This window comes from Eubalaena glacialis, chromosome 2 (assembly GCF_028564815.1).
Source record: "Eubalaena glacialis isolate mEubGla1 chromosome 2, mEubGla1.1.hap2.+ XY, whole genome shotgun sequence".
Classification (NCBI taxonomy): Eukaryota; Metazoa; Chordata; class Mammalia; order Artiodactyla; family Balaenidae; genus Eubalaena; species Eubalaena glacialis.
The window spans coordinates 41554999-41571273 of NC_083717.1; the positions used below are offsets into that span (position 1 = coordinate 41554999).

A 16275-nucleotide genomic window follows, 5' to 3' on the forward strand; every position below is an offset into this window, starting at 1 on the left:
TTATGAGCCATACTACTTTTCTTCTTTTGTTCCCCTAAACTTTTCTATAATACGGTTAGAAAAAAAAAAAAAAAAAAAGTATATATAGTTAAATTTGACCCAGGGCTCTTTTCTTCAGTCAAAATAATACCAAACATATAGATTTGCATTAGGAAGTTAGTAGCAATAAGGAAAACTATAATAAGAATTTTGGAGTATATAGAGGAATAAGCATCAGAATCTAAATTAAGCCACAATGAGGATAAGGTCAGTGGTGTTGAAGCAGTAATGAGTGTATGTTAGAAAGTTTCTCATAAGGTCAATACAGCAATTTCGCATTCTTTTCCATTAATGGTCTGATCACAAAATCAAGAACTTCACAAAGGGAATTGGCTATAGAGTTTATCCATCAAGCCAAACTCTGTTTCTTTAGTTTCTTTTGTAATATCCAAAGTAGTAGTGAGTTCCCTTGCCTATGTATACGATCATCCTTTCTCTCTCACACATGCCCACAAGATGATTCCCCTTCCTACATTTCCTACCTTGAATCCAGTCCAGAAACCCGGGAGTCATCCTAGAGTCTTCCCACTTCTTCACCCCTCACTACCTCATTCAGCCGATTATCAGGTCTGGTCAAGTCCACCTCCTGAATATTTCTTGAATTTGTCTCTCCTGTTTGTTTCCAAGATCTCTGTCCTCCTTCCAGCCATGGACGGTTACAATAGCCTGACTAGTCTCCCTGTCCCCAGTCCCAGTCAGCACACAGCTGTTAAAGAACAGATAAGATCCCATTACTTCTCTTCTTAAATCATATTGATGGACACATTTTATCTTTGAAAGTAAACTCCATCTTCCTTAGGATGGCTCAAAAGGCTCTTTTTTACCTGACCACTGCATACTTCTACTACAATTCTCCCTTAAGTGCCTGAAAATCAAGTCATATTACTGAATGGAACACATTTTTCTCAGTGCAATTAGACCGAGTTAGAGAAAGCAGAAATATCAGCTTTCTCATTCTAAGCATTATGATAATTTTAATGCAATCGAATATCATATTCACATTTTTAACAGTCATAGTTCATATTTTAATCATATTACATTACCAGTAAGTAAAATCCCTAAATATTTTTTTATAAACTTTCTTGTACTGGAGTGATTTCTTTTGGTTTTAACCAAATGCTGGACTTCCCAATTATCCATGTTCAGTTCCTATTTTGATATTATGCCTAGGATTCCATTTTGCTAAGATCTTTTTAGACACAAATTTTGCCGTGTAACTCAATAACTGCTTGTCCCAGCTTTGTGACACCTGAAAATTTCTTCAAAGTGAGGCAACATGGTATAATTAAAGAACACAGGATTTAGGGTATTCTAATTCTAATTAGAACACAGCCTAAATTCTAATTCCACCACTGACAAGTTATCAAGCACTTGGAATGCCACTTAAATTTTCTTCATCTTTGTTTTCATGTCAGTAGGGTGAGTCTAGCAATATATAAGGGAGATGCCCTCACCTTCCCCTTGAAAACTCTTCCCTGAGACCCATCGGGCTGTTCAAGTCTTTTGAGCATGAGCCACCTGTTCTCCTTACTTGGCTCCTGCAAGAAATCTTTCTCTGCTCTCTCTCTATCTATATAGGTTGGCCAAAATGTTCATTCAGGGTTTTTCCATAAGATGTTCCAAAACACCTGAACGAACTTTTTGGCCAACCCCCCCCCCAAAAAAAAATATATATATGTGTGTGTGTGTACATATACATATATTTATTATATTTATTACATTTATATATTATATATATTATATATATTTATGGGAGAGGATAGTTAGGAGGATGACAGTGAAGACAAAGATTAGTTAGTATTTTGTGTCTACTAAGTGCTTTACATACAAATATGCTGAAGAAGGTATAATCATTATCCCCATTTTTCTGATGAGTACACAAAAGGTTAAAAGGAATAAATAATGTACCCAAAAAACAATCAATACATGATGGAGCTAGTGTATAGAAATGCTAAAGGCCATGTGAGTGTAATTATCTTCTTCCTTTTGTCTGAGTCATCCATTGTTAAACAGACAATTGTTTATTTCATCAGTCCTCTACGGATGGGAATTAAGGTTGTTTCCATTTTCTCACTATTAACAAGTAGTGATATCCTCGTATGTGGTATCTTTGTGCACTTCCGGAATTAAATTTCTGGAAGTGAAACTTTAGGATCAAAGGTTATGAATATTTTTGTTGAATATTGTCAATTTGTGTTTTATAATGTTTACGATTAAAAATATAAAAAGATTTTCTTGGGAACTGTATAGGACATATCTTAGGTGCCTCCTCAGATTCCACTGGTGACATGAGCTGCTGGACCCTCAGTAGTGAGCAAACTTTGCCTTAAGTGCCCCCAGTTCTGTTCGGGCCCTCACAGCTCCACACCCTGGGGTGGACCAGTTACATTGCTAGGAGAACTTCCTTCATTGCTGCTACTATAGAGCCAGGCCCACCAGCCTCACACCCTGAATTTCTGGCTTCTCTCACCATCTCTGGACTTGTATGAGTGGCTGCAAAGGGGGCCAGATGGTTCAACTCTCTGGGCTCACACTTTGACTAATGGGAAACAGGAAGGGGAGCTGTGTGCAGCAGGCAGATAAATCTCTCCTTCTTCCTTCTCCACAACCCCTCTGGGAAATTGTTCTGCACACAGCCTGTCCAGACGCACCCCACATAGCTGAGCAAACCTACCTGCCTGCTTTGACCAGAAATGCAACACTTTGCATTACTTTCCATCTCCTTCCTGGCTCACATTTCTTATCTCCCACTTTCATTTTCTCTCACACTTGGTCTATGGCGGTTTTCTGGCTCTCTGAGATAATAAAGTTTATGAAAGTGTTTTACAAATTATAAACGACTATGCAAAGAGAGGGTATTTTTATTGCTGTGATTTTTGTTGCTTTCAGGAATACTTGGGGGTATACAGAAATTCATTTCATAAAATAATCAAGATTACCCTTATTTACATTCCATCATTCATTATCAGTCTAAAAAGGATTTTGAGATATTTTTGATCTTTCTGATTTGACGTGTGCCTTTAGGGAGGTGTAGTAAACTATAAGCTCCATAGAAACACCTGCAGAACATTTCAGGTGCTTCCTGAAGGAAGGCATGCTAGAGAAAGGAGTAGGATATTATACTTGAGTGCTCCAGTGTACCCGGGTTTAGCCTAATGCACACCCCCAGCATGGAATTCCATGGAGATTTAGAAATATGAAATGAGAAAAAAGTACCATGAAAGGAAACTAGGATGAAAGAAAAGTCAAGCACTCCCTGACCTTACCCTACTTTCAAACAATTATCTTCTACTTTGTCACATAAGTTATCCTCCCCAATTTCACAAAAAATTAACTTGTGGATAATTTATATTCAACTCAACCAAAATTGAAGGAAGGCTTAAATCATCTCCTTCTGTATTCTCTTATAGCACCCAGTTGTTTTATATTACTCTCTGTTGTTATTGCTTACTTAATTAACTTCCTTTCTGGCTGGACTATAAACTCTGGGAGGGTAGGAAGCTGTCAGTTCCACTCTCTGTCATATTCTTAGCACCTAACATACTGTCTGGATTTTTAAAAATGTTTATTGAACGATGAATGAAAGAAAGAATGAATGAAGAATGAAGATGAATTGACCATGTATCTGACTTTGGCTAAGTGTTTTTAGTTTTCTATATATATCCCCAAGTCCCAAACTTCAGCTTAAAACAAAGTAGATACCTAATAAGTATGTGTTAACTAATTGATGAAACAATGATAAATTTATATAAAAATATCTAATGCCTACTTTCTGACAACACGGTTCAAAGTATTCTAAAATGTTCTCTTCTCATTTACATTCAGGGAACGCAGGTGTATAAAGAGAATCACTGCTTAGTTTTATAAATAGAAATTACTGAGGCTGCTCCATTGAAGTGAAGTCATGGTAGAGAATATCAAAAAACTGGCTGGAGGAGTAGAACCATTACCTGCCCCTCCTAGTCAAGGAGGGTATTGTGGTCTGGGGTCCCCTCCATTTTGTAGAGGAGAATACCCTGTGGATAATACTTTCATAGCCTGAACCCTCCCTTCTCAGCACATTTGTAAGGAGATGCTAGTCCGAGGAACTCAATCATGTACCAAGAACCAAAGAAATGCATCTCGGGCTTGGCCAATCCTTTTTCTCTATGTTACAAGCTAAAAACAAACAAACAAACAAAAAACCCCAAAATGAAAACAAAACCAAAAAAAACCCTAGATTAAATGAATCCTTTCTTTGGTTTTATATCTGCTCCCTTAGGGCATCTGGCTTATTGCATTTACATTAATCACATGAAGAGAGTAAGATTTAGAGATAAACCGTCTTTTCTTCTCCCTGGTCCTTTGAAGCCAAATTATTTTTAACGGACAGAGGTCATCAGAGGCTCATTGGATTATCCCACGTGCCAGATTTTGTCCTTATTTTTGATACAAAGAACCATTTTCTACAACGGGCATATAAAATTCACTGCGCGCAGGGTTTTAGAAATCCCAGGAAAGGCCCCTGCTGGCAACCTTATTAGCATCTCTGCCTCTAGATTTTTATTTAATTCCTTTTAACATTCTATCATCATGCTGACAGACTTTTTGGAATGGAGGGCTACAGAATGAGGACAATATTTCACTACATCATTAAGCCTGCAGTGGGTTAATAAATGGCTCATAACATGCTTTGAGATTACAGAGAGGTTAAAAAACAAAAACAAAAACAAAAACAGAACACTAAGGCAACACTTGTTGAATCATAGTTAATAAGAAAAAGGGGATTGACATGAATGATTCAAATAGAGGTTCATACTAAAATGATACCTTAGCATCTGGATTTCATATTTGGCTCAACAAAGGACTGAAGTTGCATTTCAATGGTAAAGCAGGCGTTTGGGAAACGGTCCTCTTTTCTAAGCCCTAGAATGGGGACGGTTGTTAGAGAATAGAGATGCAGGGGAAAAAACAACAAACTCATCTAGCATTAAAATGTTGGCACCGATCAACAAAAGGTCTCATATTGGGGATTACTTTCACCTTTTAAATCACATCCACATACAGCATCTCTTTCTAGCACACAAAAATTCTGGGAACTATGTCTTTGCCTACCGGAAAAGTTAGAACTCCCTAACTTTTCCCTTTCTTCACCCCTAATCCTTTCTCACCTCCCTGCGGACCAAGGATGCTCTAAATCAGTGCTTTCCTGGGAACACGGATCACCTGGGGATCCTATTACAATGCAGATCCTGAAGCAATAGGTAGGGCCTGAGACTCTGCATAGATCCCAGGTGTAGCTGAGGCAGCTGCTCCTCAGTCTAAATGACCACCTGTGAGAAGCAGCATCCTGAAAAGATTAGTGTCCTAAGTGCAATCACAGAAGATTTAGACTGAAGTTACTCAAATACACACTTAATGAGATGCATCATTGTTCTTGTGCTAATTGATAAGTAGAAGAAATAGCGATTTAGACTCCATTTGCTTTTCACAAAGTCAAACCAAGCACTTCTAGAGCTGATTTAAGAGCAGACACTGGGAAGCTGTGATGGGCCGTCTGGAGATCTTGGATTCAATAAATTAAAGCATGAGCTCTTAATCTTTTGGGTGGGTTGCCCACCCTTTAAAAATATCTTAAAAACTGTAGCCACTCTCCCCAGAAAAGTGTACACATAGGCAAACAATTTTGTATATAATTATATCAGTTCCTAGACACTTTTGTTCTACAGGCAATTTAAGAAACTTTAACCTGGTGGTGTCTCAGAAGCTAGAAAAACGAACGAACAAACAAAACCAAAAATGTCTTTAAACTCTCACTGGGATATTAGACATTTATTAAATACAACTTCTGTGGGAGAACTAAGTCAGTTATCTAAAAGTACAGATGAAACACACACACACACACACACACACACACACACATCAAAAAAAATTTTTTAAAGGTGGGGGAGAGGCAGAGAATTTGAGACTTTACAATAAAAGCCATGGAAAATTCTCCATAGGCCAGAACAAATCAGGAGAAAGAGAACAAAAACAGAAACCACAAAAACTAGTTTCAAAACCATCTCGCCTTTTACCTCTGGGTATCCTGCCTCATCTCTCAGTGACTGAGAATATGAATTTCCAGGGGTGTTTGATGAAATGCAGATTCCTGGGCCATCCCCCAGGTCAAATGGAGACATGGTTCAGAAATCTGCATTATATAAGATCCCTAGGTAGTTCTTACCCACATTAACGTTTGAGAAATACTATTCCTCAGTTTATGTTAATGAAATTAAGATACCCCCAACTCTCATTCAGAGCTCAGAAAGAGTTATATTCCAGTATGAGGCTGCCCGTAGAACAGGAAAATGACTTCCAAGAGAATAATGATCCAAAATATATTCTTGAGTTGTGCTTGTGATCAGAATAGGCTTTTAAATTCAGCAATTTTGGAGGAATTTAAATCTGTTTCCTGTCCTGTCCTCCACACCTCACTCTTCCCCTAGAAGCAGGCTCACAAATTCTCCTTCCCTTTCTCTAGAACCTCAGCTATAAATTGACTATTATATAGCTTAGACTGCATACGAAGTTTGATAGAATAAAGGGTAGATAATAGAGGAAAGGTCTAGATAATACAGACAGAAGCTGTTTTGATATAGCTAAATCTATAAATATAGATATATGGATATCAGCCTCAGTAAAAGTCGAAGTCTATCATTCTCAACGCTGGCTTCATAGTAAAGTTAATAAAATCACAGATACCTAAACTCTAACCCCAAATGTTCTAATTAAGAAGATCTGAATAAGACAATTACAGATAAAAGTTGGAGTCTCAGTGTCTTTATTTAAAATGAAAATAGAAAACAACCATTAAAAATTCTTATATACCATCAATAATGGTACAAACAATAAGTAAGTATGAGTGTTTACTATGAACATAATGATAAATGTTTTACAGGCAATTGCTCATTCAGTCTTAACAGCATCTCCGTAGGCAGGGATTGTGAGGAAACCACTACTACAACCAAAACTCATAGAGGTCAGGTCTCAAAGTGATGACTGCTAAGTGCAGAGCTCTCCTTGGAACTCTATGTCTGACACAGACACACACACTAAACAATAAACCGTACTTCCTGTATAAATCTATGGAGAACCGCTGGTAGGTACGTATGTTTGTGCATACATGTGTGATACACACATATAAAATGTGTGTGTGGTCAAAGAATGTGTGTGTAGACCCTGGCAGAAGGGCAATTTTGCAACTTGGGACATTTGAGGAAGAGAAGTGTCCTCAATTAAAGACTGGTCAAGTCCGAAGAGCTGTGTGAGAGCAATAGCTCTCTAAGGGGAAAAGGAGAGATGTCACTAGGAAGTGAAATGAGTGTAGGAAACAATGTAGGTACTTGCCTAATTCAAACTTCAATAGGCTGTTTCACTGAAGACCAGCTCCGCTCGCTCCCCCCATTTTCCCTGCTGGTAGAAAGCCTCCACTTCATAGTATTACATTCCTCCAATCCCTCTTTGTTTACTCTGGAAAGGTCAAAAAAGAAACAGGTCAAGTTGGATGAAGGGGTGTGACAAGATGGGATGGATGAACAAAGGCTCCTGACAACTAGCTAATTGATGCTAAAAGCAGAGCACATTCTCCTTGGAAAAATCACATGCCCAGCAGTGGTTGCAGAAGATTTTTAGGGGTTTCAGAATCGTGCCAGGTCACCCTGATCTAGGTAACCCATAAGCCCCATGGATACCCAGCAAAGGCAGCCTATTTCAAACATAATTTACCAGAGACTATGCCCATTTCTCAGTTCTAATTATGCCTTCTTATTATAGTCAAGAAACCCCTTGTTGCGGATTTACTTAGTGGTAGCCAAAAGCAGAAGCTGGGTCTCCTGTTTCCAAAGCCCAGGGCTCCTTTCACCAATGACATTCAACTAGGCAGAAAGCAGGGGCGTGAGGGGTCAGATGTGCCTGTATTCAAACCCTGGTTCTAAAATTTACTAACCATGTGGCATTGAGTAAGTTATTTAACCTCTCTGCCTAAGTATCCCAATTTGTAAAATAAGGATGATGATGATGATAAAAACAACTTTGCAGTGTTTTGTCCTGTGGTAGCAAAAAATGGAGTAAGTTTATAGCTGCAAAAGGCTTAACACACAGTAAATACCATAGACGTGTTTATTATTATTGCTTATTTAAGGGCACTGCATGTTATAATACTCAAGCAGCACTAATCAGCATTCATTAATTACGGCATGACTCTCCAATTTGTCTTCCAAAATGTTCCAAGAAAATCTAAACTTCTTAATTTCTTGATCATGAGGTAGAGAGAAAACAAGAGTAGTTATCATTTGTTTGGGGATTCACAGCACAGAAATATGGAGACAGAAATAAAAACCTCTTTTTGGTTCTTGGATCTAAATATTCTGTACTTTCTTGCCTGGACCAGTGTACTAGGTTGAATAGGTCTCCCCAAAATTAGTGTCCTTCCAAGAACTTCATAATTTGACCTTATTCGGAAATAGGATTGTTGGAGATGTAATTAGCTAAGATGAGGTCATACTGGAATAGGGTGGGTCCCAAATGCAATATGACTGGTGTCCTTATAAGAAGAGGAGAGAAGACACAGAGACAGAGGCAGACAAGTGGAGATGGCCATGTGATGACAAAGGGAAGAGATTGGAGTGATGCATCTACAAGCCAGGACACATCAGAAGCTAAGAGAAAGCCCTGGACCAGATTCTCCCCTAGAGCCTTTAGAGAGTATGTGGTGATACCAACACCTTACTGTTGGACTTCTAGCCTCTAGAACCATTACAGAATAATTTTAAGCCACCTAATTTGTGGTAACTTGTATGGTAGCCGTGGGAAACTAATACACTCAATCTCTCTTCTGGCCCACAATAGCAGTAGAGCACCAGTGCAGGAGGCCCTGTACCTAGCTGCAGTCTCTCATTCTGTGTGGGCCGTGTTCCCAAAACAGCTAAGGGGAGCAGAATGTGAATGAGATGACACCGGGGGGCTTGAAAGCCAAGTTGAGATGATTAAATTTCTTCTATGAATTTGTCCCTATCAAACCATCTTCAATAGCTCAAATGCTTAGTTCCAACATTTATGTTTTCCAAGTTAAGCCTTTGTGAAATACTGTTATAATTTGTTTTGCAGAAGGATTTTTGGGGAGCTCTCACCATAACAACACCTATGAGTGGTGAGGAAAGCAGAATTGGGCAGAGGAGGAGGTTGAACCTCAGTGCAATTGCAACAGAGGTCCCCACCGACCCTACAGGGAGTTCTGGAGCTGGAATGGCACCCCCTTTGGAGTTTTCCCACCTAGGACTAGGAGGCCAGGCCATTGTAACCCCACATAGACCAGCCATTGGATGCAGGCTCACACAGAGGAGCCATGGCTTTGGTCAAGGCAGTTTCTGCCAGCTACAAGTAATTTCTGGTGATGGACACAGCTGTGAGCCACTGGGGAAATGAGCACCTCTTCAGGGGGATCTAGGAGGTACATCCCAGCATCTCTCACATGCACAGTGGATGTCTTCTTTTCTAATCATCACCTGTTATTAGAATGTGGCCATGCGAAATTCCACACCAGGACTAGAATCACCTTACTCTGGGAAAGAATCCATTAGATGCTCTCAAATCATGTATATAGTGACAGGTCTAAGAGGTCTCAGAGTTGCATTCTTACTCATTTCCCTCTCTCACCCATGCATTTTCCATTTCCACCAATTACAGCAACTCTTAAAAATCTCCATTTTAGAATGGCTTCTAATCATATCTGGACCATGGTGATTTCTTCTCCTTTTTCTAATTATCCATGGACAGAGGAAAATCATCTGACCCTACCCGGAAATCACCATTCATTTGCTCACTTATCCATTTAGTCATTGGTCAGTCAACACAGATACGTAACACCTATTCTATACTAAAGAAGGCACTGAGTATAAAAAAATGAGTGAGGAGATTGTCAAAGGCCTTACACGTCACGATGAGGAGTTGGATTTTCTCTAGACATAATGAGGGTTATGGGCAGTGCTTGACTTGAATAGGTTTGGGTTACTGAAAGATCCTTCTGTTGGTGGTGGATGGATTGCTTGAGGGTCCACAATACAAGGCAAGCAGTTGCAGGTAGGGAATATTAACACCCAGTCGAGTCACTCTTCAAACCTCAGCTGAGTCACCCATCTTCTGTCCTTCCTCTAAGACCCTCTTTGCCATCCCATGAGTCAGCAGCGCTGTCAAGGAGCATGTCAACAGCCTGCTTGGGTGGGAGCTTTTACATCCTCCTCCTAAGCCACAAGCAGCCCACGGGACCCAGTCACATGCCTTCGCATGTGCAAACACACCATGCATGTGACTCCAGGTCGCAAACACTCAACTCAGTGTGAAACACACAGCTGTCCATACAGAGTCTGAAAAATGACTCTAAAAAATGAGCCCCCAAAGGACACATCATTCCATTTTGGCTTTTCCCTTCAACAGCCTCCACAGCTTTGGGCCAGTCCCTAATACAGAAAGTAAATCTCAGTGGATGGGACTTCCACATTAAATACAAATTATGGATCAAAGCATATAACTTAGCAGTAGAGACTATATCCCCCAAACAACAAAAGCTGGAGAAGTTTTTTTTTTTTTTTAAATTGGCCAACTATAGACTGGAAAACAGAAGGGAAAATGCCATATTAATAATTATTATTTGAAGGTGATAGCTTATATTCTTTAATGCAGTTCCAACATAAATGTCACTGTAAGAAATGATATTTCATTTCAGTACTAACAGATCAGGTACTTAGTGTGCTGGGAGAAATGATCGGAACTACGTTAAAGCCGCGTTAACCAGAGAAACTGCGAAAGTGTTTATATTCTTATGAAAGCAGGAAGGAATGCCCCTCGTGGGTTTATTTAAGTATCTTCCATCTTTTGTGTAAATGGTAATGCTAAACAAAAAATGGAAAGATGACCTTAGAATAATAACCTCAGGACCCAACTGGGACTCAGCTTCTCAATGTACAAAAATCATTTGCAGTATGTTCAGGATGGAAATTTCTATACTGCTTTATAGCTCGTAGACTTCATTATATACCTCAAACAAAAATCACCAAAACACCCAACTCTGGGCTGGTTTCATTTCCCCAGGGTGCCCCTCCACCCCCCCATATACAAAATTACTCACCATCCTCTTGGTCACTGTCTGCAATTCTGCTCAGTTACTCGACAATGTTTGTAAGGACAGAAAAACAAAGGGAAGGGGAAAACCTATCCATTCAGTGAGGTGTTTCATATAGAGAATAGGGTTTTTAAAACAAAACCAGATCTGGCACTGTTAGGGCTTTTCTCTAGTCAGTTCCTTCTCCATTCTTCCTTATAGAGACCCCATGCAAAAGCCATGTGGAAAATTTCCCAGGGCAAATGCTGAGCCCATATCTGAAAGCTGTCCCACTGGACAAGCCTCTTTCACTGTCATTTCCAACAGCCAGTATGTATGTTGCATGGAAGACGAAGAGCTGGTGAGGGCCTGAACCTATGAGTCATTTAGTTTTCAAACAACAGCTTCAAGGGCCTTGGAGTGTCTGGTTGATTTACTGTGAATGGCATTGATACTTATGTGACTAGAAGCTGTTAGCCTGAATTGGTGCTTGGAGAAACAAAGTCAATGAAAGTCACAAATCCAATAAATCTGTGAGGGATGCGTGGAGTTGTCTTCAAGAAGCATACAGCTAGAGAGGCACAAGTCTATACTCATAAGGTCTTAGAGTCACAATATTCCAGGCTTATTTTTTTTCCAGTCCTATGGGTTTTGAATGTCAAGAGAATGAACAGATTCCTGATGATATAACCTCCAATTATATTTGTATATGTATTTTCTTTTGGCCTTTACAAAGATTTTGTCTAGTAGGAAGGAGACGAATCCTTATTAATATCTGCGTTTGATATATGAAATGTATAGGTTCAATAGAGGTAAGCAGTTTGCAGCATGGCTGGTAAGTGGAAGAGGGAGGTCTTTGGATGCCCAATCCCATGTCTCTCCAACAAGCGTACTCTTCTTATTCTGCATTGGATTAATGTGGATACATAAGGATTAATTCAGTCTAATAGTTTATTAATTCAGTAATAAAAACAATTCTTTCAAGCCACTGTGTAGACAAACTAACTGGCTATTTAACAGAATTAATAGGTCAAAATGGGTGGTTCAGCAACCCTGTGTTGAAAAATCTCTTCGACCAGGTGGGAAGTTAGATAATGTTCATCACCTGTCACTCCCTGGACTGCCTTTGATAGTTAACAGATTTCTGCAAGCACCAGATTATGGAGATGCCAAGCACTTCCTAGCAGTTCCAGGAAAGTATCAAAGCCAACACAATGAGCTTTAAGGCTGGTGAGGTCCAGGTATTCTTGAGGTTGAATAGAAGTCACCAATGAGTAGTCTTTCAGCTTGCCTCATGAATTTAAAAGAGCCTATTATCCTGGCACTGTCACAATGTCCCTTATTTATGCTCCTCTAGTGGGGGAGTGGGACGAGCAGCTAGAACAGCCTGCTGTAAGAGCATCCAGCTACTCATAAAGCTAACATAGCTGTAGAAAGAATACGATTTATGTGAGCCATTTCCCTCAATGTTAGAACTCGAGTCCTAGCCCCACTCATCTTGGGGAGACCCACGTCATGCACACGCTTCTGTTTGCTCTGGTGATAGCAGGATAACAGAGAGCCGCTAATTTAGATAAGCACAGAAGACAGAGAAACACAATCCAAGTACGTCTTGACAATATCTACATGCTGACCTATGTCTTTTTTATGATGCATAGGGGACTGTTCCCAATTGTTGCAAAAGGTGAGAAAATGTTCTCATGCATAAAACAGGGCCAGGCAGAGGTTCCATAAAAGCTGGGGGTGCCTGTCTGAGGGAGGCTCCCCTGCCACTTGCTGGCGAGGGCAGATGATTGAGAAACCAAATCAGCAGGCATGCACAAATTGCTGCCAGGATCAACGCAGATTGTGCTGCCAGGGAAGACAATCATTGAACTAGTTCTTCAGCAAGATCAGGGAGCTGGGCCAGACTCTACCTGGAGACTTCTTCCTCTTTCAGGCTAGAGAGCAGGAACAAGAGGTGTGTGATAGCTCCGCATCACGGCGTACTGCTGCCAGACAGAAAGCATGGATATTCTGCAGCCTCACATACCTGATAGGGGCCCTGGTTGCAGCCACAGTAGCTGCTCTCCATGGTGTAGCTTCTGGACACCCCCATCTCTCTCCACACCACTACCCGTGCTGTGGAGGCTCGGGATTTCTCCACGAGGAAGCTGCAGCTGCTTAAGGTGAATGCTGGTGCTAGTTTATCAAGGATTTTGGGAAGAGTCTACAATTAAAAAAAATCAAATTATGATGAGTTGCCAGTGATTGGGGCTATGCATCATAAAAAACAACTTCTCAGTATGTATTAAGCATCTCAATACATTAAACACTTAATATGTGCAACTATAAATCTTCTATCTATCCTGAGTAATGGACACCAATTTTTTTTAATAATTTGAAAGATGAGGAAACTGAGGCTTAGAAAAGTTAGAAAGAAATAGTTCAAGTCCAACTACAAAGTGACTGGAATGGGATCCAAATGCCAATATGGCCAACTCCAAAGAGTATGATCTTTCAACCCCATCTTCCTGCATCACGGTGGACCAAGGTTGCAACATACATTCAGCCTCATACATTGCTGAGTTGAGTCTCATGGAAAGCCACAGACTTCACAGGGAACTGAAATTTAGAGAGTAGCTTCATCCAGCCTCACTGTTTTCTAGCTGAACTTTCCTTATCTCAGACATACGGGCCATTGATGATTCTTGAGCAGGAGCCCATATAACGTTCACTTGTTTCCTGAGAGACTGGAACTGCCAAAATGAACATTTCAGTCTCATTCTCTGATCCATAAATCTGAAGCTGGACCAATTATAAAACTTCTAAAAATCCATACTCTCTGGATTCATATATACCATCTTTTCCTAGGATAGAAAAGCTTTATGTGAGATCACTTAATTTCCATTTAGAAGGCATCAGTAGACCCTTGCCACTCTCCGATTGACAGAGAGGGGACTTCTAGTCATTGGACCTTTCCAACCCCCAAAGATGATGTCTCAGAGTTGAAAGTACACCAAGTCTTTGGGACAGGTGAAATACTACACTTAGCTCAGAACTTTTGTGACATGAACAAGAAGGGTTCTCTCACTTCAGTGTTGACAGAATCTCCAAAAACTAGAGCATAATAGAAAATTATATACATTAGATAAGAAACAGTATAGCATTGGGTCTTTGGACAAATTATAGTGACAAGATGCAGAAGCAGAACAAATTGGTGAGAACATAAATTAAGGAATTATTGTTAAGGAAATGCAGTTTTGTTCATTTCTAGAACATAGAGCAAATCTGTTAATATTGTATCTCTGGCTCGTATTGTCATGTTTAACATAACCATTAACTATATTAATATAAGGATTAATATAATTATTATATGATATATGATATAAATATATATTAATGTAATTATTAACATAACCTACTATGATATCTAAGTTCTTACATAGCCTCCAGACCTAAAGCATCATAATTTTAAGGGAAATGAAATGCTAATATTATCCTCAGAGTTTCTCCAATTGCCTCCTAGTTGATTTTATCTATCCATTCTTGTCCCTCTCTCCCTGCGATTCCTCACCCCATTTTTCTCCTTCAGAGTACTCATCACAATTACAGTTAAATTATTGTGTATGTAATTTGTTGTTTATTTTCTATCTCCTCTGCAGCCTAGAAGTTTGTGTCTTGTTCACAGGAAAATCTCTGCACATGAATCTATGCTGCTTGTAGAGGGTACTTCATAACTATTCACTGAAATAAATGGAATCTGTTAGTCCAGGCCTTTAGAGGACTGCTTAAACAGACATAAATAGAATATATATATATAAGTATATATATATATTTAGTTGCTATATATATATATAATATGATCAAGAATACATGAATGTAATTATAATTTATCAATGTTTTACCTTGTTGCAAAAGCTTAATCTGACATCATTTAAATGATCTTTGCTTTCTTACTTAGGTGAACCTTGTTTTCTTAGCTAGTACAGCCCCTCTCCAAATAACCACACACTCAAATTAATGGTGTGCATCTTGGAGAGCTCTATGAGCTATGATCCCTTCACTGGAGCCTGGAGGATGTGAGATTTACAAAGTGCAGTGGCAGTACCCTCTTACACCTCCATAGCGGCAATTTATCCATTCATTAAATAATGGGCTCCAAGCTATCTCATTTACAGTAAAGTCCTCATTGCTTTTCCCTTTTGATTTCACACAAATAGATCTATGTCAGAGTGAGCAATGAAGATGATGATAGCTGTGATAACTGGAGGTTGTTTGTTTGTTACGTTTTGTTTTGTAAATAAATAGGAAATTGATGAACTCTACATATGAATTGATCCACTGGAGACCTGCTTCAATGTTTCCTGGGGTCACCCAGTTTGGGTGGGGTAAGAAGGCTTGGGACATTCAACTCTTCCCCTGACACTTGCTCTGTACCTTAAACTTAATTTCAGTTTCCCAAACATTAAGATTATAATAGATATCTTTTCACTGAATGCTTACTATGTATTTTGCATGCATTAAGTCATTTAATCATCACAAGTCTTTGGGGTAAGCTTTATTATTATCTATGAATATTGTTAACTTTCTTTTGGAAAAAGAGAGCTAAAACTCATGGTGACTCTATATTTAAGATTGGATAGTATAGATTCTTTTAGTTTAAGATATACCACTCATAAGAGATAATTTTATATAGGTCAGCATGACCTGCCCAGATGAATGTTTTAATTTATTAAACTAGTTTCCTAAGTAAGATAAAGCAGTTAAGCTTCTTGAGGTTTATCGCCAATACTCTAGCTGAGCCTTAGTGTAAATAGGACATTGAGGATAAGCTGTTGGTTCTGCTTTAATAGCCTTGGGGGAACTCTACTGATCAGTAGCAGTCATGCTTCTAACAGACATGAATGAAGAGGGTGAAAAAAAATTCAGGACACAGGGGAAGTAATTCCAGGTGAAATAGTAGTTTGGTGGGTTTTTACCTCTTTTATTACTCACTAACCCTGTAAATGAAGGTATTTCACACACAGTAAATTCATGTATCCAGAATAATAAGGGATTTAGAAGAGGTTGGTACATCATAACTGTGATATCATGATTTGTAGTAAGAAATATATATTGGTTCTTCACCCCCAGTTCTG

At 39.2% G+C, this 16275-nt stretch overlaps 1 protein-coding gene across 1 annotated transcript in view; it reads right to left on the minus strand.

The window, feature by feature from the left end:
- The window catches only part of AGBL1 (AGBL carboxypeptidase 1), a 728885-nt gene that overhangs the window by 306885 nt on the left and 405725 nt on the right, over nt 1-16275 (minus strand). Inside the window, exon 20 of the mRNA XM_061181782.1 lies at nt 13188-13364. Within this exon, the coding sequence (XP_061037765.1) occupies nt 13188-13364 (177 nt within the window). The remainder of the gene's footprint in view (nt 1-13187; nt 13365-16275) is intronic.